We start from the raw sequence: 24,906 nt of genomic DNA on the forward strand, positions 1-24,906 counted from the left end.
TGTTACATTAGGTCTAAATGGTTCACAGGTTGGTCTGAAGCCGTACTAGCTCCCATCACTTCTTGCTCCGTACTAATAGGTAATGTAAAAGGTGCCATTCTTCCTTCTGAGGTTGACCTTTCATCACCAAAGGTGGACATAAGCTTTTCAGATCCTCTTCCTGTAGAATCAGAGAAGCCCCTCGAAAGTTCAGATGAGACAATGTCTCGTGAGATTCATGTGGGATTAAAAACCAGTGATGCTACTCTCGAAAGCGAGGTAGTAGGATCACCGGTTCACTTGTTAGATGAAAGTGAAGACATCACCTCCGATACCATAAATATCTTGACTAGGGCTCAGACCAAAGCCCAGGCTTCTCCTACTATCCATCCTTTGATTTTCCCTGACTTTAAGCCTTTAGATATATCGAAGGACTCTTTTGTAAATTTACAACGTAATTGCCCTTCTCTTCAGAATTGTCATAATGTAGCCAGACAAAATCAAGTTATCCAAAGGAAAAAACTTTTCATATAAATTTGAATATATAAAAGGTATCTTGTACAAGTCAGTATTCAAATTAAATTCAGATGAGATAGACTATTCCATCTTAGTTGTTCCAAGTAAATGCAGAGAGACTGTTCTTAAAATGGCTCATGACCTGCCAGTGGCCGGACATTTCTCGCATCGTAAAACCTTAAATAAAATTAGGGAAACCTATTTTTGGCCTAAAATGTCCTCAGATGTCACTACCTATTGTAGATCGTGTAAAGTTTGCCAACTGTCATCCTCCCGAGGTACCAGGCGAGTACCTATGGTCAAAATGCCAGTCTTTACGGTACCCTTTGAAAGAGTAGCTATTGACATTGTTGGTCCTTTATCTCCACTTTCATCTGGGGGACATAGATATATATTAACATTAGTTGATTATGCTTCGAGTTTCCCTGAAGCTGTTCCATTAAAGACCATAACTACTACAGAGGTGGCTGAAGCCCTTTTGTCCATCTTCTCCAGAGTGGGCATCCCTAGAGAAATTTTGTCTGACCGTGGGACACAATTCACATCTGACTTAATGCAACATCTCTATCAGCTTCTGGGAGTGAAGCCTCTCTTCACCACACCCTATCATCCCAGCTGTAATGGGAGGATTGAACGCCAGCATTCGATTCTCAAGTCCATTTTAAGGAAACTTTGCTCCCTTAAACCTAAGGAGTGGCATCGTTACATACCCTGTGCTTTGTTTGCCATGAGGGAAGTTCCCAGTGACTCTTTGGGGTTTTCACCTTTTGAACTTCTCTATGGTAGACAGGCCAGAGGCCAATTGTCCATCCTTCATGACTTATGGACTAATGAGGACGTAAAGGCTGAGGTTCAGTCTTCTTACCAGTCTCTCCTTGACCTTAGATCCAAACTTGAGGAGACCTCTGACATAGTTTCGAAAAACTTAAGCTTGTCAATGGACAAGTACAAAACCTATTTTGATTCCAAAAGTCAGAGGAGAAGTTTTAAAGTAGGGGATGAAGTTCTGGTACTTTTGCCTATCAAGTCAAATAAATTATTAGTAGCATGGAAAGGTCCATATAAAGTGTTAAAAATTTGTAGGAAAGTTGACTACCTCATAGAAGTCAAGGGGAAACCTAAGCTTTATCATATCAACATCCTTAAGAAATATTACCGAAGAAATTCGGTTAGCTGCCTTAATAACTTTGACTTAGTTTTTCCACACGAACTTGATAAGACAACTGAAGAATGTAAGGTGTGCGTAATTGACACCTCTAACTTAGACTATGATGAAGAACTACATGACTTGGTGACTCTTGACCACTCGGGCGCAACCAACATTAATATTAATGACTCTTTGGATGACCATAAGAGACATGAACTACTTCAATGTGTGAGTAACTTTTCAGACGTCTTTACTGATATTCCAGGTGTTACCTCCACGGTAGTCCATAAGATTAACTTATTGACGGACAATCCGATCAAACGGAAATTATACCCAGTTCCAGTTCACCTTAGGGATGCATTTGACCGAGAGGTAGACAAATTATTAAAACTAAAGATCATTGAACCTTCAGTATCTGCATATTGCTCACCAGTAGTCATGGTTGAAAAGGAGGATAATTCATATAGACTTGCTATTGACTTCAGAGGCCTTAATGCTATAACTATAATAATATAATATCTTTATTTACTACAAGTACATGTACAAGGTATACAGTCCTAGCTGACAACAATGACATACTACTGCATAGAAATCCCCTTGTTATGCTCAGCATTTCGGGCAAATTAGGTCAGTGTCCCAGGATGCGACCCACACCAGTCGACTAACACCTAGGTACCCATTTTACTGATGGGGAACACAGACAACAGGTGGAAAGAAACACGCCCAATGTTTCTACTCTGGCTGGGAATCGAACCCAGGCCCTCGCCGTGTGAAGCGAGAGTGTTAGCCACCAGGCCACCAACTCGGTGGGATGCTGAGCCTATGCCCTTAATAGATAGCGATCTACACAAATTTTATGACTCTTCCTTCTTTTCAGAGATTGATATTGCACAGGCATATCATCAAGTAATGTTAGATCCTTCTTCTAAGCAGTACACCGCTTTTCCTACCCACCAATGACTGATGCAATATGAACTATGCCCTTCAGTTTGGTAATTCCCTGTGCTACCTACGTGAGACTTATGAGAAAGGTCTTGGGTAATATGCCAAATGTTTCAGTTTATTTTGATAACATTTACGTAATGACATCTACGTGGGGCAAACATATCCAAACATTAACGTCAGTTTTGCGTAGGTTACGCTCACATGGCCTCACTGCCAAACCAAAGAAATGCTTCCTTTGGTATAACAAGATTAGATATCTTGGACTGATACTTTCTAATAACTCTCTGCAGCCTCTCCCCAGTAAGATCAAAGCTTTATTAGAATTTAAATTCCCCAAAACCAAGAAGCTCATGCGTAGCTTCCTTGGTTCTGTAAATTTTTATGCACGGTTTATCCCGAACCTTACTGATCTTACAGGCATCTTATCTGACTTCCTTAAAAAGTCTGTGAAGGAACCTCTTGAACTTTCTGACGTAGCTCGGGAAGAGTTTAATGAGATTAAAAGCATCTTTTCGAAAGACCCTATACTTAAGATTCCAGATATTAATAAAACATTTTGTTTAAGAACTGATGCCTCCAATACTGGCTTAGGTGCAGTGCTACTACAATACCGTGATGGTACTCCCTTCCCTGTATGCTTCCTAAGCCGGAAACTCCTTCCCGCAGAAACAAGATACTCCACCATAGAAAAGGAATGTTTGGCTCTTGTGTGGGGTATCTCCAAACTTAAATTTTATTTGCTGGGAAAAGAATTCATTTTAGAAACGGACCGCAAACCTTTGATATATCTAGAAACTGTTAAGGGAACCAACAGTCGCCTCTTGAGGTGGACATTGGCACTCCAGACTTTTAAGTTCCATATTGTGTATATCAATGGTTCATCCAATTATTTCTCTGACTGGTTAAGTCGTGACAGTCAGTAGATTTGTTGCCTTATGCAACTTCCACATGTTAGAACTTTTTCCTCGCCTATTCTTCTTATACTCCTTGACTATAAGTCTTGGTATGGGGGAGTTTGAGGGAAAAGTTCAATAGATAGGAGTAGCAAGGGAGTATATAGTAACAATAGTTTCATTGCCGGCTACTTGTTAAGGTAGGGTAAGTCCAGCTCCCGCTATTTTCCCCTTTTTCCCCCTCCCGGAAAGTGATAGTTTGATTGCCAGCTACTTGTTAAGGTAGGGTCAGTCTAGCTACCGCTATCCCTTCCCCTTCCTCTCCCCCCCCCGAAAGGTGATGTGTGGGGCTCCAGTCAACAGTAAATCACTCGACTCACAGCTCCCAACACTACTGTAAGTACACGCCTAATCATATTTTAGTGAACTTATTGGTTGAAAGCTTCACTTTTGACCAATAATTAACTTAGTCCTTTCAGTCTTTATGTTAAATGTTTAATAATCACCACATCTTTTAGGTATTGTACTTATCATGGAGAGTAATTTCTTAAGCAGTGGGTAACCTGTCTATCTTTCCAGCTTGGATGACAGAGAGGGTCACCTGCCAATCAATGAGTAGAATTGAAGGAGACGGACTAACGTTCCGAGACGTCCAAAATTTTGGATCCACTTACTTGTTTGTGTATGCAAGTAGCAGGATATAACCCCTCATCATTGCAGCAGAAAAAAACCTGCTCTCCTGTCATCTGGACGGATTATTCAAGGCTATACTGTGAATAACTAGCCAGTGGGTTGTAACCAACACCTGCGACCCCCCCCCATCATCAGCAACGGCTACGATTTCAACAACACGCAGTGCCACCAACACCAGACACCCAAGTTTTATATGTATTAGCGTTGAATTCAGATATCATTTATATTTTTCATTTTTCATTTTCTTTCAATTAGGATACACATTCATGTTTGATTGTTTTACATTTTCCGTTTCTAAATAATAAAGTGTTTATCATTGTCTGTTATTATTTCTTTTTCTATTCATTAATTTTCCTGAGTAGGAGCCAGCCTTGGTAATACTGTCTGAAGTTGTTACAGGGCTGAGTAAGCCTTCACACCCATGATGATTCTCTTCAAATCGTTTTTTCTCTCTAGTCTGGAATACTGCTGTACACTAACTGCCCCCTTCAAGGCTAGCGAAATTGCTGACCTGGAGAGTGTACAAAGAACTTTTACGGTACACGTAATTACGACAAGGCACCTAAATTACTGGTAACGGTTGAAGGTCCTTGATCTATATTCCCTGGAACGCAGGCGAAAGAGAGAGGCATGTTAATATACACTTGGAAAATCCTAGAGGGATTAGTATCAAACTTGCACACGAAAATCACTCCCTATGAAAGCAAAAGACTCGGCAGACGATGCAACATTCCCCCGATGAAAAGGAAGGGCGCCACGAGTACACTGAGAGACAACACAATAAGTGTCCGTGGCCCAAGACTGTTCAACTGCCTCCCAGCATACATAAGGAGGATTACCAATAGACCCCTGGCTGTCTTCAAGAAGGCGCTGGACAGGCACCTAAAGTCAGTACCTACCCAACCAGCTCTGATTCATACGTCAGTTTGCGTGCTGCCAACAGTAACAGCCTGGTTGATCAGACCCTGATCCACCACGAGGCCTGGTCTCAGACCGAGCAGCGGGGGCTTTGACCCCCGAAACCCTCTCCAGGTAAACTCCGGGTACCACGAAGACAGTTACAATGATAAGAACATAAGAACATAAGAATGTAGGAACACTGCAGAAGGCCTACTGGCCCATACGAGGCAGGTCCTTATCAAAACGACATCTACCTAAAGCTACTCAAGAAATAACTCCCGTACCCAATGACACCATTCAAACAAAGCCCCTCCCACTCATATATTTGTCCAGTCTCTTCTTAAAGCTACCCAAGGTCCTAGCCTCTATGTAAATGAGATTCCAGAAATTAACAATTATTTAGTTCCTGATGAATTTAAATTAACTAATATTACTGTCACGAGGGACATGAATTTAGTTATATTGATATTAGCTATCATGTATATGACAGCTACCATGATGATAGTTACCATGCTCGTAACCATCATGAATATAGTTAATACTATGAAGGTAGTTTACCATGATGGCTGCTACCATGAACATTGCAACTTCCATAAATATAGTTACCATGATGATAGTTATCATAAATATAACAGTTACCATGATGGTAGCTGTCATGAATATTCCGCCTACCATGAAAGTAGCTGCGATGATGGTGGGCTATCATGAATATAGGTGCTACCATTAAGAGGATAATAACACAAGTAACACAGACACTCACATTGCTAAGTAACAGTTGAGTATTGTCTTAGCCTGGGTGACCAGCTGGTGCTTCTTGGATGCTGGGATGCTGTCGCTGTCGTTGGTGCGTACTGTTAATGAATGCACCACCTTAACACCGTGGTCATGCAGGCGATTGATCATGTCTTGGATGCCCGCCACTGTTACTGTGTTGCTATAACACATGATCATGTCGTACCTGTTGATGATGACACAACTGTAGTAGACTGTTGATGATCTACAACACTACCACCATCACTGCTGCAACCACTGTGGAAATTATTTAATTTCCGAAGCTATAGTGCCTAATAGGTGTTTAATGTGTTGAAGTGGGTCAGGAAATGTATTTGAAAATGGACTAGAGCCAACAGGGAAGCTCTGCGCCTGCGCTGATGGGCAGGAGAGGTCGAGACGAGGCATCACGAGCAGGAGTGTTTTGAATGGAGTTAAGAGGCTGGGAAAGCATGGGACAAGGAAATTGGCGTTCACAGCGGCCTAAGGATTAATATAGGCCTCACTTCATAATAGGAAGTGTCGTAACTGGTCCTGGTGAAGAGTGAGGGAACGTGATTTATGGGACCACCGTAATAAAGTGGTAAAATTAGTGAATAATGGTAGGACCGGTGGTGACTGGTGCGACGCCATGGAGTGTCCAGGGGAAAATACCCGTGATTTAATCATCACTCATCGGTCTCAGATCTTAATGGAGTGACCTATAATGTGCATAATAATTATGAAACTTTAAATCGTTGTGTGAATTGTAATGTAATCGCTGATAATAACACTAAGTTAAGAGAATGTGTGAAGTGAAATAAGTCGCCTTGCTCCGAATGAACACGCTTAGTCCTCGTGGTTCCTGTCCCGAGGATAGTGAAGTTTTTATGGAGTCACGACTTCTAAACTGGGACAAACCAACGGATACCTCGTCCTGCTGGAATAAGAACCATGTTGTTAGGTAAGACACATATGCAACAGTTAGGTATCTTTATTATGAAACGTTTCGCCTACACAGTAGGCTTCTTCAGTCAAGTACAGAAAAGTTGATAGAAGCAGAAGATACTTGAAGACGATGTAATCAGTCCATCACCCTTAAAGTTTTGAGGTGGTCAGTCCCTCCAGACTGAGGGACTGACCACCTCAAAACTTTAAGGGTGATGGACTGATTACATCGTCTTCAAGTATCTTCTGCTTCTATCAACTTTTCTGTACTTGACTGAAGAAGCCTACTGTGTAGGCGAAACGTTTCATAATAAAGATACCTAACTGTTGCATATGTGTCTTACCTAACAACCTGTCGGTATTTTATACCATTTTAATGTTCAATAAGAACCATGTCGGTGTAACAGGACATCAAAATGAGATAGTGAATGGAGGAAATAAGGAGCATCAATCACCCACAGTTAAGTAACCCTTCTAGTTATAGCAGACTGATACTGGCGAGTTAGGTATGTTGTAATTGGATAGGTTGGGGGTGATCCAGCTACATCAAATGACCACCAGAGAATATCTGGTAAGTGGTGGTATTATATACAAGTGTTTTTTCCTTGATGGATATATACATGTGCAACCTACCCCCCCCCCTTCATTCAGTTAAACTAATATAATCTATACAGTCCACAATTAATTAGTAGCGCCGTACTTGTGGGTGCTATCCAATTCATAATGGTCTCGGATAGATTGTGAGGTCGAAGGAACCACCTGCAGTGACCAGGGGTGGTTAAACTTTCTCACCTGTCTACTCGGGGTGACTACGGTCCTTGTGGAATCCAGAAGGTTTCCTGAATACAATTTAAGGTATCCTGTACCCCACCATGCATCACGTTATTATGAGCATTAAAGACAATCAAGGTTGTCAGGTGATGAGTTTTAGGCAGCAAGATAGGGTGTTTAGCATATTCACCCAATTCAGCATTTTGTAACCTGCCTCTGCACCTAATTACATCATCCTCTAAATACAGCCCCAGCTTTTCTATTATTGAGCTTTTCACAATTTTTCCTTCCATCATTAATTTAATCTCATCCCTGTAGGTTTCTTCTTGTACCCTCTGTAGCCAGTATTTCAGAGGATGGGGAAAATTATATGAGATATTCATCTTACTTATAAATTTAAACACTAACCTTGTCATGTTAATCAGCTTGGGTAAAGAAAAATACCTATTCATATCAATGGCTAAGGAGGGACTACTGACTGGTGCGGTGCTCACCGTAATTTCGACAGGAGCAATATGTGCCTTTTGCACCGGCCAGTTAATTTTGTCCACCAGCCAACTTGGCCCTTTAAACCACGATAAAGCACTCACAAATTTTTCATAAGTCAAGCCTCGAGACAAGAAGTCAGCTGGATTCTCGTCACCAGGAATGTGATTAAAGGTTAACATATGCTGACCCAAACTGTTATATTTCTCCTGTATTTGATTGATTTCAGCGACTCTGTTTTGTACATACACAATCTTACTGTTACTGTGGAAAATATATAGTATATTTTCTGAAAATAGTGTTATTGTATGTAAATTAATAAAACATTGTATTTAATAAAAATTATAATATAAAAAATGGGAAGCTCTGCGCCTGCGCAGACGAAAGGAGAGAGGAGTAGCCATTGTGTTTTGAGTGAGCCAAGAAGAACGTTAGTGAAAATAGGAAGAATTTTCGTCGCTCTAGAGGTTATATTGGGCTTACACCTCTCAAATAGGAGCCGAAATTGTTGGATGTGTATTTCTGCATAATTTGAGCATTAAACCGATGTACAGGACAGCTCCAGGAACCTCAGATAAGCACTCTATTTATGATAAAATAGACACATGTGCAACTCTTGGGTATCTTTATTGAGGAAACGTTTCGCCACACAGTGGCTTCATCAGTCCATACGTAGGAGAAACTTGAAGAACAGGAGGAGAATGAGGTAATCAGTCCCTCAACCTTGAGTCGATGTGGTCAGTCCATCAATCTTGAATAGAATACGGCATACGTGCTGAGAAGGAACTTATAAACCGTATGGCAGGAGAGGTGCAGCAGTCATAGGTCGTGTAACATTTGTTCAATGTTGAAGTAGGTCGTTCCCAAGAATTAGGCATGCGAAGAATTCCCAAGTATTAAGATCCCAAGAAGTTGCCTAATTCTTGGGCACGACCTACTTCAACATTGAACAAATGTTACACGACCTATGACTGCTTCACCTCTCCTGCCAACGGTTTATAAGCTCCTTCTCAGCACGTATGCCGTATTCTATTCAAGATTGATGGACTGACCACATCGACTCAAGGTTGAGGGACTGATTACCTCATTCTCCTCCTGTTCTTCAAGCTTCTCCTTTGTATGGACTGATGAAGCCACTGTGTGGCGAAACGTTTCCTCAATAAAGATACCCAAGAGTTGCACATGTGTCTATTTTATCAACATGTCGGTTCTCTGAACCATTCATCTACAAACACTCTATTTATGTTGAGATTCTGGCCAGTTTTCTCTATATATTTAGGCAGGAGTTTTGAGTATGATACACAGTAATCTCCAGACAAATTGGTGAGTGTTATGATTATAAATTCTCCTTCTGTTTTATAAATGTGTACATGTAATCATTTATTAATTTTAATATACAGCCCACAAATATATATATTTACCAGAAATCCTGGTGATGCACATTTCATTTGCAATTAATATAGGTCTAGAGCAACTTGTGGAGAGATAGATGGTAGGTATCGAAGGAGAACATTTTTTGCGACCTAGGTATCCTAAAAATTCCTACTTGTCTCTGTAACTTTGATAAATAATAATTATCTTTGTTACCATTTACTGGTATGTACCTTATGAGTTACATCCAGATAAATGTAATTTTCCACAGTTACCATTACGAATCCATTGTAAGGATACCTCATTATCAGACCAAATTACGGTGTCACTGATATTTATCTCTCGCAATTTATTTCTTATATAATTGGCTAATTTGACCCCTACATAAATGGCTGTTAATTCCAACTGAGGTAAGGTATGTGATTTGATTGGAGCCACCTTAGCCTTAGACATAACAAGAGAAATAGCACTATTACATTGAAGGTAAGCGACTGCTCCATATGCCAGTTTCGAAGCATCGCAAAAAATGTGGAGTACATTTTCTCCATCTTGACTGGCCACATTACGTGGGAACTCCAACATTGGTAATTTTACATATTTACCTATTAGTTCTTCCCACCTTTCAACAAATTCCTCAGGTAGGGTTTCATCCCAAGCTACTTGTATCAACAATTTTCCTCTTATTGTAAGTGGTGACACTAAGCCTAGTGGATCGAAGCATTTTGAAACTTCTGCAAGTAAGACTTCCTTCGTTAATTTATTGGGCATGCTGTAGTTATTAGATTTTAATGATAACAAGTCTCTCTCTGTGCCCCAAGTCAGTCCCTGCACATTACTACATTTATACACTTCAACTCCAGGGTTGTATTTATTTATTTGATCCCTTAAACTGGACGAATTACTGTTCCATTCCCTCAGGGGCATATTTGCACCTTGCATTATTTCATTAACCCCTTCATATATACTCATTAGTTCCTCTTCAGTAGACGTCACCCCCAGGAAAGTGTCCACATAAAACTGTTTACCCATTACTCCACTCAGTGGACCACCTGTACGCTTAACATGTGCATTTATCGTTGCCTGGAGTAGGAACGGACTGGAGGTAGCACCAAACAATACACTCCTGAAGCGAAAAGTCTTCAGGGGACTAAGTGGGTCACTAGGATTCTAGGGCCATAAGAACCGTGTGTAATCCCGGTCAGCCTCTTACAGACCCACTCTCAGGAAAGCTTTTCTTATGTCTGCTGTAAAGGCAGAATTCTTAACCCTGAAGTTTAGTAATATGTCTTTCAGTTTTTCCGTCAACGACGGACCTGTCATCAAACAGTCATTCAAACTAGGTACATTTTTGTTACTCCTGGCACTACAATTAAACACAATCCTCAGAGGAGTGGTCTTAGAATCCTTCTTCACTCCATGATGTGGCAAATAGTGACCATAAATCTGGGCTTGCTCGGGAGGTACCTCCTCTATGAATTTATTATTTAACTTCTCATTAATTATATCATCGTAAGCAGTCAACAGTTCCGGTGTCTTGCTCAGTTCGCGGAGCTGAGCCTTTAATTGTTCATACGCCATCCGGTAATTAGTTGGTAGGTCTGGATGGTTCAGCTTCCACGGGAGTCTCACCCAGTATTGTCCAGATTCAAATTTAACATCCTTCAGGTATTGTTCCTGTGTAAAGGAATCATCTGGACTTTCTTCATTTACATTGATCCCTATGCTGTCCAGCTCCCATAATTTATACACAGGTTCAACTTCATCCTCTATTGGAGAATATTTACACTGGGGTGATATTTCATAAGTAAGACACACCGTAACTGCATTTATGGCTTCCTCCAGTCATTCACTATTAGTACGAGGAATCCTACCATACATCACATGACCTCCTGCAGTCCTTAGAAGGGTGACTCCGCATTTCTTTGTCATGCCCTTTACAAGGTGGCATAATAGTCACTACCTATCAAAATATCTATTGGTCCCACAGAATCATTATTTACACCAGAAGGTGCCAAATTTACCTTACTTGAAAGCCTTTCAGTAGCGTTACCAAGCCCTATTGTAGATATTTTCTCTGGGAGCCTATCCACAACTACGGCATTAATACGTTTTCTCTCATTGCCCAGCCTGACAGTTACATAAACAGTGTCGTATGACTGGGCCTTCTTATTCGAGAGAAAGCCAGATAACTTGAGTATAGCAGGATCTCCCATTTGTACCTTCATCCCATTAAGGCTATTACGTTTTATGAAGGTACGTTGTGATCCCTGATCCAGTAATGCTGTTACAGTTTTGGATTTATGCCGTTTATCATTAATCACCACATCCAACACAGGTAAAGCTACCTCAGCTAGGCCATCATTACCGACATTAGCTGCAATCTCTACATTGGCTACTGTTGTGTCCGGGTTATTATCACTGTCAGTACTATTGTTACCATCATTAAAATTAGATCCGCCCTTGCACATAGCTATGTGGTGCCTTCCCTTGTTACACTGATAACAATGGTTCAATCTAGCACGGCAATCCCTTACATTATGATTTCCTAGACACCTGATACATCTAGCAAGCTCTTCAAATCTTTCCACTTTAATATCCCATGAATTATAGGCATTACAGTTCTTAGAGAAATGAGTACCGTTGCAGAAGATACAATCTCTCCTTTCTTTGTCTGACCTCTTATCAACTGGGCTACCCTTATTGTGGTACTTCCTCCTCTTGCTTTGATGTGGAGAACCACTATTACTGGCCCCTGTCACTTGATATGTGCCTACGTAACCTCTTTTAGTAGGTGAATTATGATTATTGATATTGGGATAAATTTTCCTTTAGTGGAACTTGACAGGTGCACTGGGGTCTGTAGACGTGGTATTCCTAGAGGTAATGGGTTGGCTGGTGTGCAGTTGGACAATTAGCTCCTGCAGGCCCACTCTTATTTCTTCCAACCCGAAGTAACCCTTGTGATATCTGATAGATAGCCACTCTACTGTCTTGTAGTTCAATTTATTCTGAATCAAGGCACTCAACAACCACTCTGCTCCCTCCAGATCATATTTATTACTCAAGGTCTTAAGAATGCTTTCTAGTTTGATCCTAAATTGTTGTAAGCGGTTGTGATTTGGAGTCTTCAAACTAGCCAAAATAGCTACTAGATCCAGCCTACTTTGCTCCAAGTTATCATAAGTGACCTCCAACAAGTCAACTGCCTCACTATAGGAGTCGTCTACATTTGGGAATGCTTGTATGAGAACATGCGCATCTCCCCTTACTTGTCCCTTTAAATAGCATAATTTGGTAACACTTGCAAGATCACTCCTATCATGTATGACTGCTTTAAAGATAGACCAAAACTCCTCCCAATTTTCTCCCGGATTAAACACAGGCATGCATAATTCTGGGAGTTTTGGTAGACACCTCTGATTTTCCTTACTAGGTTGACCAGCAACATTGTTTACACCCTTCACCTTCTCCAAAGCCTTAGTTTTGCAGGACACGATGTTGTCCTCCACTTCATAATATTGATCCAGCAGCCGCTCCCTTTCAGCATCATCTGCACAATTCCCCAGTAGATCTCTCTCACAGTCTTTATACCACAATTTATATGACTCATATCTATTTTCTAAGGCATCTAGGTGTAACTTTAATTCATCAGGGTTCACCGTTTCTTGTCCCATTAACTGGAGTTACCTGGAGTTTACCTGGAGAGAGTTCCGGGGGTCAACGCCCCCGCGGCCCGGTCTGTGACCAGGCCTCCTGGTGGATCAGAGCCTGATCAACCAGGCTGTTACTGCTGGCTGCACGCAAACCAACGTACGAGCCGCAGCCCGGCTGATCAGGAACCGACTTTAGGTGCTTGTCCAGTGCCAACTTGAAGACTGCCAGGTGTCTGTTGGTAATCCCCCTTATGTATGCTGGGAGGCAGTTGAACAGCCTCGGGCCCCTGACACTTATTGTATGGTCTCTTAACGTGCTAGTGACACCCCTGCTTTTCATTGGGGGGGATGTTGCATCGTCTGCCAAGTCTTTTGCTTTCGTAGTGAGTGATTTTCGTGTGCAAGTTCGGTACTAGTCCCTCTAGGATTTTCCAGGTGTATATAATCATGTATCTCTCCCTCCTGCGTTCCAGGGAATACAGGTTCAGGAACCTCAAGCGCTCCCAGTAATTGAGGTGTTTTATCTCCGTTATGCTCGCCGTGAAGGTTCTCTGTACATTTTCTAGGTCAGCAATTTCACCTGCCTTGAAAGGTGCTGTTAGTGTGCAGCAATATTCCAGCCTAGATAGAACAAGTGACCTGAAGAGTGTCATCATGGGCTTGGCATCCCTCGTTTTGAAGGTTCTCATTATCCATTCTGTCATTTTTCTAGCAGATGCGATCGATACAATGTTATAGTCCTTGAAGGTGAGATCCTCCGACATGATCACTCCCAGGTCTTTGACGTTGGTGTTTCGCTCTATTTTGTGGCCAGAATTTGTTTTGTACTCTGATGAAGATTTAATTTCCTCGTGTTTACCATATCTGAGTAATTGAAATTTCTCATCGTTGAACTTCATATTGTTTTCTGCAGCCCACTGAAAGATTTGGTTGATGTCCGCCTGGAGCCTTGCAGTGTCTGCAATGGAAGACACTGTCATGCAGATTCGGGTGTCATCTGCAAAGGAAGACACGGTGCTGTGGCTGACATCCTTGTCTATGTCAGATATGAGGATGAGGAACAAGATGGGAGCGAGTACTGTGCCTTGTGGAACAGAGCTTTTCACCGTAGCTGCCTCGGACTTTACTCTGTTGACTACTACTCTCTGTGTTCTGTTAGTGAGGAAATTATACATCCATCGACCGACTTTTCCTGTTATTCCTTTAGCACGCATTTTGTGCGCTATTACGCCATGGTCACACTTGTCGAAGGCTTTTGCAAAGTCTGTATATATTACATCTGCATTCTTTTTGTCTTCTAGTGCATCTAGGACCTCGTCGTAGTGATCCAATAGTTGAGACAGACAGGAGCGACCTGTTCTAAACCCATGTTGCCCTGGGTTGTGTAAATGATGGGTTTCTAGATGGGTGGTGATCTTGCTTCTTAGGACTCTTTCAAAGATTTTTATGATATGTAATGTTAGTGCTATCGGTCTGTAGTTCTTTGCTGTTGCTTTACTGCCCCCTCTGTGGAGTGGGGCTATGTCTGTTGTTTTTAGTAACTGTGGGACGACCCCCGTGTCCATGCTCCCTCTCCATAGGATGGAAAAGGCTCGTGATAGGGGCTTCTTGCAGTTCTTGATGAACACAGAGTTCCATGAGTCTGGCCCTGGGGCAGAGTGCATGGGCATGTCATTTATCGCCTGTTCGAAGTCATTTGGCGTCAGGATAACATCAGATAGGCTTGTGTTAACCAAATTCTGTGGCTCTCTCATAAAAAAATTATTTTGATCTTCGACTCTCAGTCTGGTTAGTGGCTTGCTAAAAACTGAGTCATATTGGGACTTGAGTAGCTCACTCATTTCCTTGCTGTCATCTGTGTAGGACCCATCTTGTTTAAGTAAGGGCCCAATACTGGACGTTGTTCTCGACTTTGATTTGGCATAGGAGAAGAAATACTTTGGGTTTCTTTCGATTTCATTTATGGCTTTTAGTTCTTCCCGCGATTCCTGACTCCTATAAGATTCCTTTAGCTTAAGTTCGATGTTTGCTATTTCTCTGACCAGTGTCTCCCTACGCATTTCAGATAGATTGACCTCTTTTAGCTGCTCTGTTATTCTTTTCCGTCGCCTGTACACTTGTTGTATGATTTAGTAACATGACCCTTCCGAGCTTGTAGTGAAGCTTTCTTTGCTTTGGCATCCATGGACTTGCCAGCCGCACTAACTTCCTCAGACCCAGCCATGGTTAGGGAATTAATAATCACCGATTGTACAACTTAAGTAGACACCTTATGAGAGTAATTCTTGTACTTTACTCTTGTATAAATCTTAGCCACACATGTGCTAGTAATTAATTGGGCTAATTATCATCCACCACACGACCGATTAAATTTGTGTACTCTATACCCACTTCAATTAATTTTTCACTGATTGCATCCGGTTCAGGAAGGAACAATGGGCAGGTATGGAAAATTTTATAGGTGGTTACCTATATGTACCTCAACATTACGTACATACAAGTAATCTCATTTGGAGACAACAACCATATTGTTTACCGTAGTCACCCTTTGTAGACATGTGAGAAAACTTAACCACACCTGGTCACTGCAGGTGGTTCCTTCGACCTCACAAGCTTACCCATATCTATCCAAGACCAGTATGAATTGGATAGCACACACAAGTACAGCGCTACTAATTAATTGTAAACTGCATAGATTATATTAATTTAACTGAATGAAGGGAAGGCGGGTAGGTTGCACATGGATATATCCATCAAGGAAAAAACACTTATATATAATACCACCACTTACCAGATTTTCTCTGGTGGTCATTTGATGTAGTTGGATCACCCCCAACCTATCCAATTACAACATACCTAACTGGCCAGTATCAGTCTGCTATAACTAGAAGGGTTACTTAACTGTGGGTGATTGATGCTCCTTATTTCCTCCATTCATCATCTCATTTCGATGTCCTGCTACACCAACACGGTTCTTATTCCAGCAGGACGAGGTATCCGTTGGTTTGTCCCGGTTTAGAAGTCGTGACTCCATAAAAACTTCACTATCCTCGGGACAGGAACCACTAGGTCTACACGTGTTCACTTGGAGAACAGCGACTTATTTCACTTCACACATTCTCTTAACTTAGTGTTAATATCAGCGATTACATTACAATTCACACGACGATTTAATGTCTCATAATTATTATGCACATTAGAGGTCACTCCATTAAGATCTGAGACCGATGAGTGATGCTTAAATAACGGGTATTTTCCCCTGGACACTCCATGGCGTCACACCAGTTACCACCAGTCCTACCATTATTCACTAATTTTAGCACTTTATTACCTGGAGTTTACCTGGAGAGAGTTCCGGGGGTCAACGCCCCCGCGGCCCGGTCTGAGACCAGGCCTCCTGGTGGATCACAGCCTGATCAACCAGGCTGTTGCTGCTGGCTGCACGCAAACCAACATACGAGCCACAGCCCGGCTGATCAGGAACTGACTTTAGGTGCTTGTCCAGTGCCAGCTTGAAGACTGCCAGGGGTCTGTTGGTAATCCCCCTTATGTGTGCTGGGAGGCAGTTGAACAGTCTCGGGCCCCTGACACTTATTGTATGGTCTCTTAACTTGCTAGTGACACCCCTGCTTTTCATTGGGGGGATGGTGCATCGTCTGCCAAGTCTTTTGCTTTCGTAATGAGTGATTTTCGTGTGCAAGTTCGGTACTAGTCCCTCTAGGATTTTCCAGGTGTATATAATCATGTATCTCTCCCTCCTGCGTTCCAGGGAATACAGGTTTAGGATGTTAGTGCTATTGGTCTGTAGTTCTTTGCTGTTGCTTTACTGCCCCCTTTGTGGAGTGGGGCTATGTCTGTTGTTTTTAGTAACTGTGGGACGACCCCCGTGTCCATGCTCCCTCTCCATAGGATGGAAAAGGCTCGTGATAGGGGCTTCTTGCAGTTCTTGATGAACACAGAGTTCCATGAGTCTGGCCCTGGGGCAGAGTGCATGGGCATGTCATTTATCGCCTGTTCGAAGTCATTTGGCGTCAGGATAACATCGGATAGGCTTGTGTTAATCAAATTTTGTGGCTCTCTCATAAAAAATTCATTTTGATCTTCGACTCTCAGTCTGGTTAGCGGCTTGCTAAAAACTGAGTCATATTGGGACTTGAGTAGCTCACTCATTTCCTTGCTGTCATCTGTGTAGGACCCATCTTGTTTAAGTAGGGGCCCAATACTGGACGTTGTTCTCGATTTTGATTTGGCATAGGAGAAGAAATACTTTGGGTTTCTTTCGATTTCATTTATGGCTTTTAGTTCTTCCCGCGATTCCTGACTCCTAAAGGATTCTTTTAGCTTAAGTTCGATGCTTGCTATTTCTCTGACCAGTGTCTCCCTGCGCATTTCAGATATATTGACCTCTTTTAGCCGCTCTGTTATTCTTTTCCGTCGCCTGTAAAGGGGTGGTCCCATAAATCACGTTCCCTCACTCTTCACCAGGACCAGTTACGACACTTCCTATTATGAAGTGTGACCTATATTAATCCTTAGACCGTTGTGAATGCCAATTTCCTTGTCCCATGCTTTCCCAGTCTCTTAACTCCATTCAAAACACTCCTGCTCCTGACTCCTCGTCTCGACCTCTCCGCTGCCTATCAGCGCAGGCGAAAAGCTTCCCTGTTGGTTCTAGTCCATTTTCAAATACTTTACATTTTTTGACCAACATCAACACATTAAACACCTATTAGGCACTATAGCTTCGGAAAATTAAATATTTTTCACAACCAACACCACCACTACTCACACCATCACACCATGAATCAGGGATCTCACCATCAACAGTAAAAGTACGACAAGAACAACAGTGAAGGACTCACCCTCCAGGTGATTGTAGCTCCTGGACCACCTCACAACACAAGAATAACAATGAAGGACTCACCCTCCTGGCAGTTGTAGCTCCTGGGCCCTCTCACTCACAACACAAGAACAACAGTGATTCACTCACCCTCCTGGTGCTTGTAGCTCCTGGACCACCTCACTCACCACACAAGAACAACAGTGAAAGACTCACCCTCCTGATGGTTGTACCTCCTGGACCACATCACTCACAAGAGCAACAGTGTGGAGTCACCCTCCTGGTGGTTGTAGCTCCTGGACCACATCACTCACAAGAGCAACAGTGTGGAGTCACCCTCCTGGTGGTTGTAGCTCCTGGACCACATCACTCACAACACAAGAACAACATTGAAGGACTCACATTCCTAGTGGCTGTAGCTCCTGGACCACCTTACTTACAGCATAAGAACAACAATGATGGACTCACGTTCCTGGTGATTGTAGCTCCTGGACCACCTCACTCACAACACAAGAGCAACAGTGAAGGACTCACCCTTTGGTGGTTGTAACTCCTTGGCCACCTCACTCACAATATAAGAACTACAGTGATGGACTCACTCTCATGGTGGTTGTAGCTTCTGGACCACCTCACCACACAAGAACAGAAGTGAAGGACTCACCCTCCTGGTGGTTGCAGCTTCTGGTCCACCTCACATCACAAGAACAACAGTGATGGACTCACCCTCCTGGTGGTTGTAGCTCCTGGACCACCTCACTCACAACACAAGAACAACAGTGAAGGACTCACCCTCCTGATGGTTGTACCTCCTGGACCACATCACTCACAACACAAGAACAACAGTGATGGAGTCACCCTCCTGGTGGTTGTAGCTCCTGGACCACCTCACCACAAAAGAACAAAAGTGAAGGACTCACCCTCCTGGTGGTTGTAGCTCCTGGTCCACTCACATCACAAGAACAACAGTGATGGACTCACCCTCCTGGTGGTTGTAGCTCCTGGGCCACCTCACTCACCACACAAGAACAACAGAGAAGGACTCACCCTCCTGATGGTTGTACCTCCTGGACCACATCACTCACAACAAAAGAACAGCAGTGATGGACTCACCCTACTGGTGGTTGCAGCTCCTGGACCACATCACTCACAACAAAAGAACAGCAGTGATGGACTCACCCTCCTAGTGGTTGTAGCTCTTGGACCACTTCATTCACAAAGCAAGAACAACGGTGATGGACTCACCCTCCTGGTGGTTGTAGCTCCTGGGCCATCTCACTCACAACAAAAGAACAGCAGTGATGGACTCACTCTCCTAGTGGTTGTAGCTCCTGGACCACTTAACACAAGAAAAACAGTGATCGACTCACCCACCTGGTAGCTGTAGCTCCTGGACCACCTTACTCACAAGAAAAGAACAACAGTGATGGACTCACCCTTCTGGTGGTCGCAGCCCCTGGACCACCTCCAGGAGTCTACTTGGAGGGCATTCCGGGGATCAACGCCCCCGGGACTCGGTCCAAGACCAGGCCTCCCGGTGGATCAGGGCCTGATAAACCAAGCTGTTACTGGTAGCTGCATGTAATCCAACGTATGAACCACAGCCCGCCTGATCCTGATCTCCTGGTGGTTGTAGCTATTGGACTACCTCACAATGCAAGAACAACAGTGATGGTGTTGAGAAATAGTTTACCAACTAAGGTTAAAGTTTAAATATAGGGGGACCTTATCTTGATAAGACAGCTATCGCCCATACAGCCGCCACTGCAGGCGAGGTCTTGAGAGGCTGTCTTGACCACTTCACGATGGGATGAAACAGAGTATATTATGTATGATTATAAATTACCCCTAGGGGGTGTTATGTAAGCATATATCAGAGACTGATTACTGACAACACTTACATGTGTGGACTCAAAAGTTCGCACCTTACTGCCGACTATAGGTTGATTACAAACTCCTTGCGACACAAGAACTGCGCAGTCCCCCGTACTATAAGAAATCTGCAACCTACCTTGCTCTTGTAGCATGAGCTATGGTGCTCTTTCCACTGTCGACAAGTATTGGTTACTTGATAGAAGCTGAAGTGTCCTTGGATGTCCACGTCTTCATAGTCTAGGAATACGCACACTGGTTACCTCGAGTTTACCTTGAGAGAGTTCCGGGGGTCAACGCTCCAGCGGCCCGGTCTGTGACCAGGCCTCCTGGTGGATCAGAGCCTGATCAACCAGGCTGTTACTGCTGGCTGCACGCAAACCAACATACGAGCCACAGCCACGAGCTACTGGTACACTATGTTCCGCAAGGTTTGTCTATATTGTTCACAATCTTATCACTAAAGAAGCTGATCACACTTCTCTGTAAATGTTTATCATGTTTTGTGAGACACTGTTCACACTAACGCATGGATCAGTGTTCTTTGTTGGTTATCCTGGCATCAGTGTGACTCCCAAGAGGGTGAAAAGTAATCTGACCTCACAGCATCCTATGCCACTGCTATGCCCCTAGAACATAAAGGAAAAGCTGACCTAGTACTTTTTGCTTCCTTGTTAAACCTCCTCCATGAAGCAAAGCAGAATGCTTGATTCTTGCTGTCTTAAGCATAGACAACAATGTACACTATCTTTACCATGGTAATAAAGTGGGAGTAGGATTTTCCTTAATTATCCTGCTAAGGTAAGAGATGGACTGTCTCTTATTAAACTACACTTTGCAACACTGGACTCTTGCAAGGAGTGGTGGTTGCTTGACCACATCACATACTCATATTGCATCTGGGATAAAATGCTTGGTGTAGCAGTAAACAAGATATTTGCCCCTTCTGAGAGGGCTGGGCCCCTCAGGGTTGAAAGGGGTTGAAAGGGGCTGAAGGGGGCTGATACCCCTCTCCTGGAGAAAATTTCTCCACACTGGGGGGCGGTGGAGGTTCGCTGCAGGTGAACTATTCATCACTTAACATTAATTTGATTTTCTCACTCGCCACCACTGCTGCTTGTCTTTTCTGAACAGCTTTAGTCTGTGTGGTTTCTGGAGAATCACTAATTTTGTTTTCAACACTGTGTAATTCTAACGGCACTAGTTTATTTATTGTCCACTTATTCACTACACCTTTGCTCAAAACATCAACTGTCCTGATGATTCCATTTGCATCAGGACATATAGTCACAATTTTTCCAAGTGGCCATTGGGACCTCGGACCATCATTGTCAATAATCACTATGTCACCAGGTCTTAAGGACTTATGATTTTCAGGAACACCAGCACCATAGAAGTGTTCTCTCAATGAGGTGAGATAGTCTTCTCGCCAAATTTTCTCCCAACGTTCAATCACTTTATTAAGGTGTTTGAAATTACTTCTGAGTTGCTCAGGTTCGAAATAAGTCAGATCCTCTATGATTTCTTTATCATTCATGGGAGGAACAGGTTCGAGCCTTCTGCCATAGAGTAAATGATGAGATGGACTTAACACTTCTAAATTGTCCAGATCATTGGTAACATTAGTTAGAGGTTTGCTTTTGACTCTATTTTCTATTTCAGTCACAACTGTACAGAATTCTTCTAAGTCTATTCTCTGACGATGAAGAGTCTTCCTTAAACAACGTTTTACAATGCCGATCATTCTTTCATAAAATCCGCCGTGCCATGGAGATTTAGGAGGAATGTATCTCCAACCACAACTGCGTTGATTCAGCATCTGTTGTACTTCTGGTTGATCAAAGATCTTGCTTATATAAGCAGCACCAGCAACAAAGTTCGTTGCATTATCTGAAATCATCAGTCTGGGACATGCCCTTCTGGCTGCAAACCTTCTGAATAATTTGATGAAAGTTTCAGCAGACATGTCAGTGACAGTGATTATTGACAATGATGGTCCAAGGTCCCAATGGCCACTTGGAAAAACTGTGACCATATATCCTGATGCAAATGGAATTGAGCAAAGGTGCAGCGAATAAGCGAACAATAAATAAACTAGTGCCATTAGAATTACACAGTGCTGAAAACAAAATTAGTGATTCTCCAGAAACCACACAGACTAAAGCTGTTCAGAAAAGACAAGCAGCAGCGGTGGCGAGTGAGAAAATCAAATTAACGTTATGTGATGAATAGTTCACCTGCAACGAACCTCCACCGCCCCCCAGTGTGGAGAAATTTTCTCCAGGAGGAGGGTATCAGCCTCCTTCAGCCCCATTCAACCCCTTTAAGCCCTGAGGGGCCCAGCCCTCTCAGAAGGGGCAAACATCTTGTTTACTGCTACACCAAGCATTTTATCCCAGATGCAGTACCAGTATGTGATGTGATCAAGCAACTGCCGCTCCTTGCAAGAGTCCAGTGTTGCAAAGTGTAGTTTAATAAGAGACAGTCCATCTCTTACCTTAGCAGGACAATTAAGGAAAATCCTGTGCCAACTTTATTACCATGGTAAAGATAGCGTACATTGTTGTCTATGCTTAAGACAGCAAGAATCAAGCATTCTGCTTTGCTTCATGGAGGAGGTTTGGAAAGAAAGCAAAAAGTACTAGGTCAGCTTTTCCTTTATGTTCTTGGGGCATAGCAGCGGCGTAGGATGCTGTGAGGTCAGAATACTTTTCACCCTACTAGGAGTCACACACCCAGGGCAACATGGGTTTAGAACAGGTCGCTCCTGTCTGTCTCAACTATTGGATTACTACGACAAGGTCCTAGATGCACTAGAAGGCAAAAAGAATACAGATGTAATATATACAGACTTTGCAAAAGCCTTTGACAAGTATAACCATGGCGTTATAGCGCACAAAATGCGTGCTAAAGGAATAACAGGAAAAGTTGGTAGATGGATCTATAATTTCCTCACACACAGAACACAAAGAGTAGTAGTCAACAGAGTAAAGTCCGAGGCAGCTATGGTGAAAAGCTCTGTTCCACAAGGCACAGTACTCGCTCCCATCTTGTTTCTCATCCTCATTTCTGACATAGACAAGGATGTCAGCCACAGCACCGTGTCTTCCTTTGCAGATGACACCCGAATCTGCGTGACAGTGTCTTCCATTGCAGACACTGCAAGTTTCCAGGCGGACATTAACCAGATCTTTCAATGGGCTGCAGAAAACGATGAGAAATTTCAATTACTAAGATATGGTAAACACGAGGAAATTAAATCTTCATCAGAGCACAAAAGAAATTCTGGCCACAAAATAGAGCGAAACACCAACGTCAAAGACCTGGGAGTGATCATGTCGGAGGATCTCACCTTCAAGGACCATAACATTGTATCAATCGCAGCTGCTAGAAAAATGACAAGATGGATAATGAGAACCTTGAAAACTAGGGATGCGAAGCCCATGATGACACTCTTCAGGTCACTTGTTCTATCTAGGCTGGAATATTGCTGCACACTAACAGCACCTTTCAAGGCAGGTGAAATTGCTGACCTAGAAAATGTACAGAGAACCTTCATGGCACGCATAACGGAGATAAAACACCTCAATTACTGGGAGCGCTTGAAGTTCCTGAACCTGTATTCCCTGGAACGCAGGCGGGAGAGATACATGATTATATACACCTGGAAAATCCTAGAGGGACTAGTACCGAACTTGCACACGAAAATCACTCACTACGAAAGCAAAAGACTTGGCAGACAATGCAACATCCCCCCAATGAAAAGCAGGGGTGTCACTATCACGTTAAGAGACCATACAGTAAGTGTCAGGGGCCCAAGACTGTTGAACTGCCTCCCAGCATACATAAGGAGGATTACCTGGCAGTCTTCAAGCTGGCACTGGACAAGCACCTAAAGTCGGTACCTGACCAGCCAGGCTGTGGCTCGTACGTTGGTTTGCTTGCAGCCAGCAGTAACAGCCTGGTTGATCAGGCTCTGATCCACCAGGAGGCCTGGTCACAGACCGGGCCGCGGGGGCGTTGACCCCCGGAACTCTCTCCAGGTAAACTCGAGATGCCAGGAAAACCAACAAAGAACACTCATCCATGTGTTAGTGTGAACGAAGTGTCTCACAAAACGCGATAAACACTTATAGAGAAGTGTGATCAACTTTTTTAGCGATAAGATTGTGAACAATAAAGATAAACCTTGCGGAACATAGTGTACCGGTGTGTGTATTCCTAGACTATGCAAGACGTGGACATCCAAGGACACTTCAGCTTCTATCAAGTAACCAATACCTGTTGAGGGTGGAAAGAGCACCATAGCTCATGCTGCAAGAGCAAGGTAGGTTGCGGATTTTTTGTAGTACGGGGAACTGCGCATTTCTTGTGTTGCAAGGAGTTTGTAATCAACCTATAGTCGGCAGTGAGGTGCGGACTTTTGAGTCCACACACGAAAGTGTTGTCAGTAATCAGTCTCTGATATATGCTTACATAACACGCCCTAGGGGTAATTTCTAATCATACATAATATACTCTATTTCAGCCGGTTTTGAAGTGGTCAAGACAGCTTCTCAAGACCTCGCCTGCAGGCGTGGCTGTGTGGGCAATAGCTGTCTTATCAAGATAAGGTCCCCCTATATTTAAATTTTAACCTTACTTGGTAAACCATTTCTCAACAATTTGTGGTCCTACTCTTAAGAAGCTTTGGAAATATCAGCCATGTAGGCATATGGGTTTGTGTGAAATTTCATAAGCATGTCTCCAAACTTCTCAGTTAATGAGGGTCCGGTCATCAGACAGTCATTAAGACTTGCTCCATCTTTATTTGCACGTGCGTTGCAATTATATACAACACGTAGTGGAGTGGTTTCAGAATTTTTTCTGACTCCATGGTGAGGGAGATAATGAGCTTCTGTCTTCAACTTAACTTCTACTACATCCTCAATGAATTTATTGTCCAACTGTTCTTGTATGATATTATCATAGACAGTCAGCAGCTCTGGATTCTTCCTGAGCTCATGTATTTGTGCTTTCATTTGTCCGACAGCCATGCGATAATTTCTAGGCAGATGTGGTAGATTTAATTTCCATGGTAACCTAACCCAATACTGTCCATCTTTATATTTGTGAGTGTCCAAATATTGGTTATAAGTCTGAGAC

General features: G+C 42.9%; 1 protein-coding gene across 2 annotated transcripts in view; it reads right to left on the minus strand.

Moving 5' to 3' along the window:
* The window catches only part of LOC128694048 (uncharacterized), a 127,777-nt gene that overhangs the window by 47,710 nt on the left and 55,161 nt on the right, over positions 1-24,906 (minus strand). The window contains exon 4 of one of the 2 annotated variants that reach the window (XM_070080567.1): positions 5,834-6,031. In XM_070080567.1, the coding sequence (XP_069936668.1) occupies positions 5,834-6,031 (198 nt within the window). Of the gene's footprint in view, positions 1-5,833; positions 6,032-24,906 lie in introns of those variants that run through there. The other variant, XM_070080569.1, reaches the window with a different exon arrangement.

Source organism: Cherax quadricarinatus, unplaced genomic scaffold, assembly GCF_038502225.1.
Source record: "Cherax quadricarinatus isolate ZL_2023a unplaced genomic scaffold, ASM3850222v1 Contig609, whole genome shotgun sequence".
NCBI lineage: Eukaryota > Metazoa > Arthropoda > Malacostraca > Decapoda > Parastacidae > Cherax > Cherax quadricarinatus.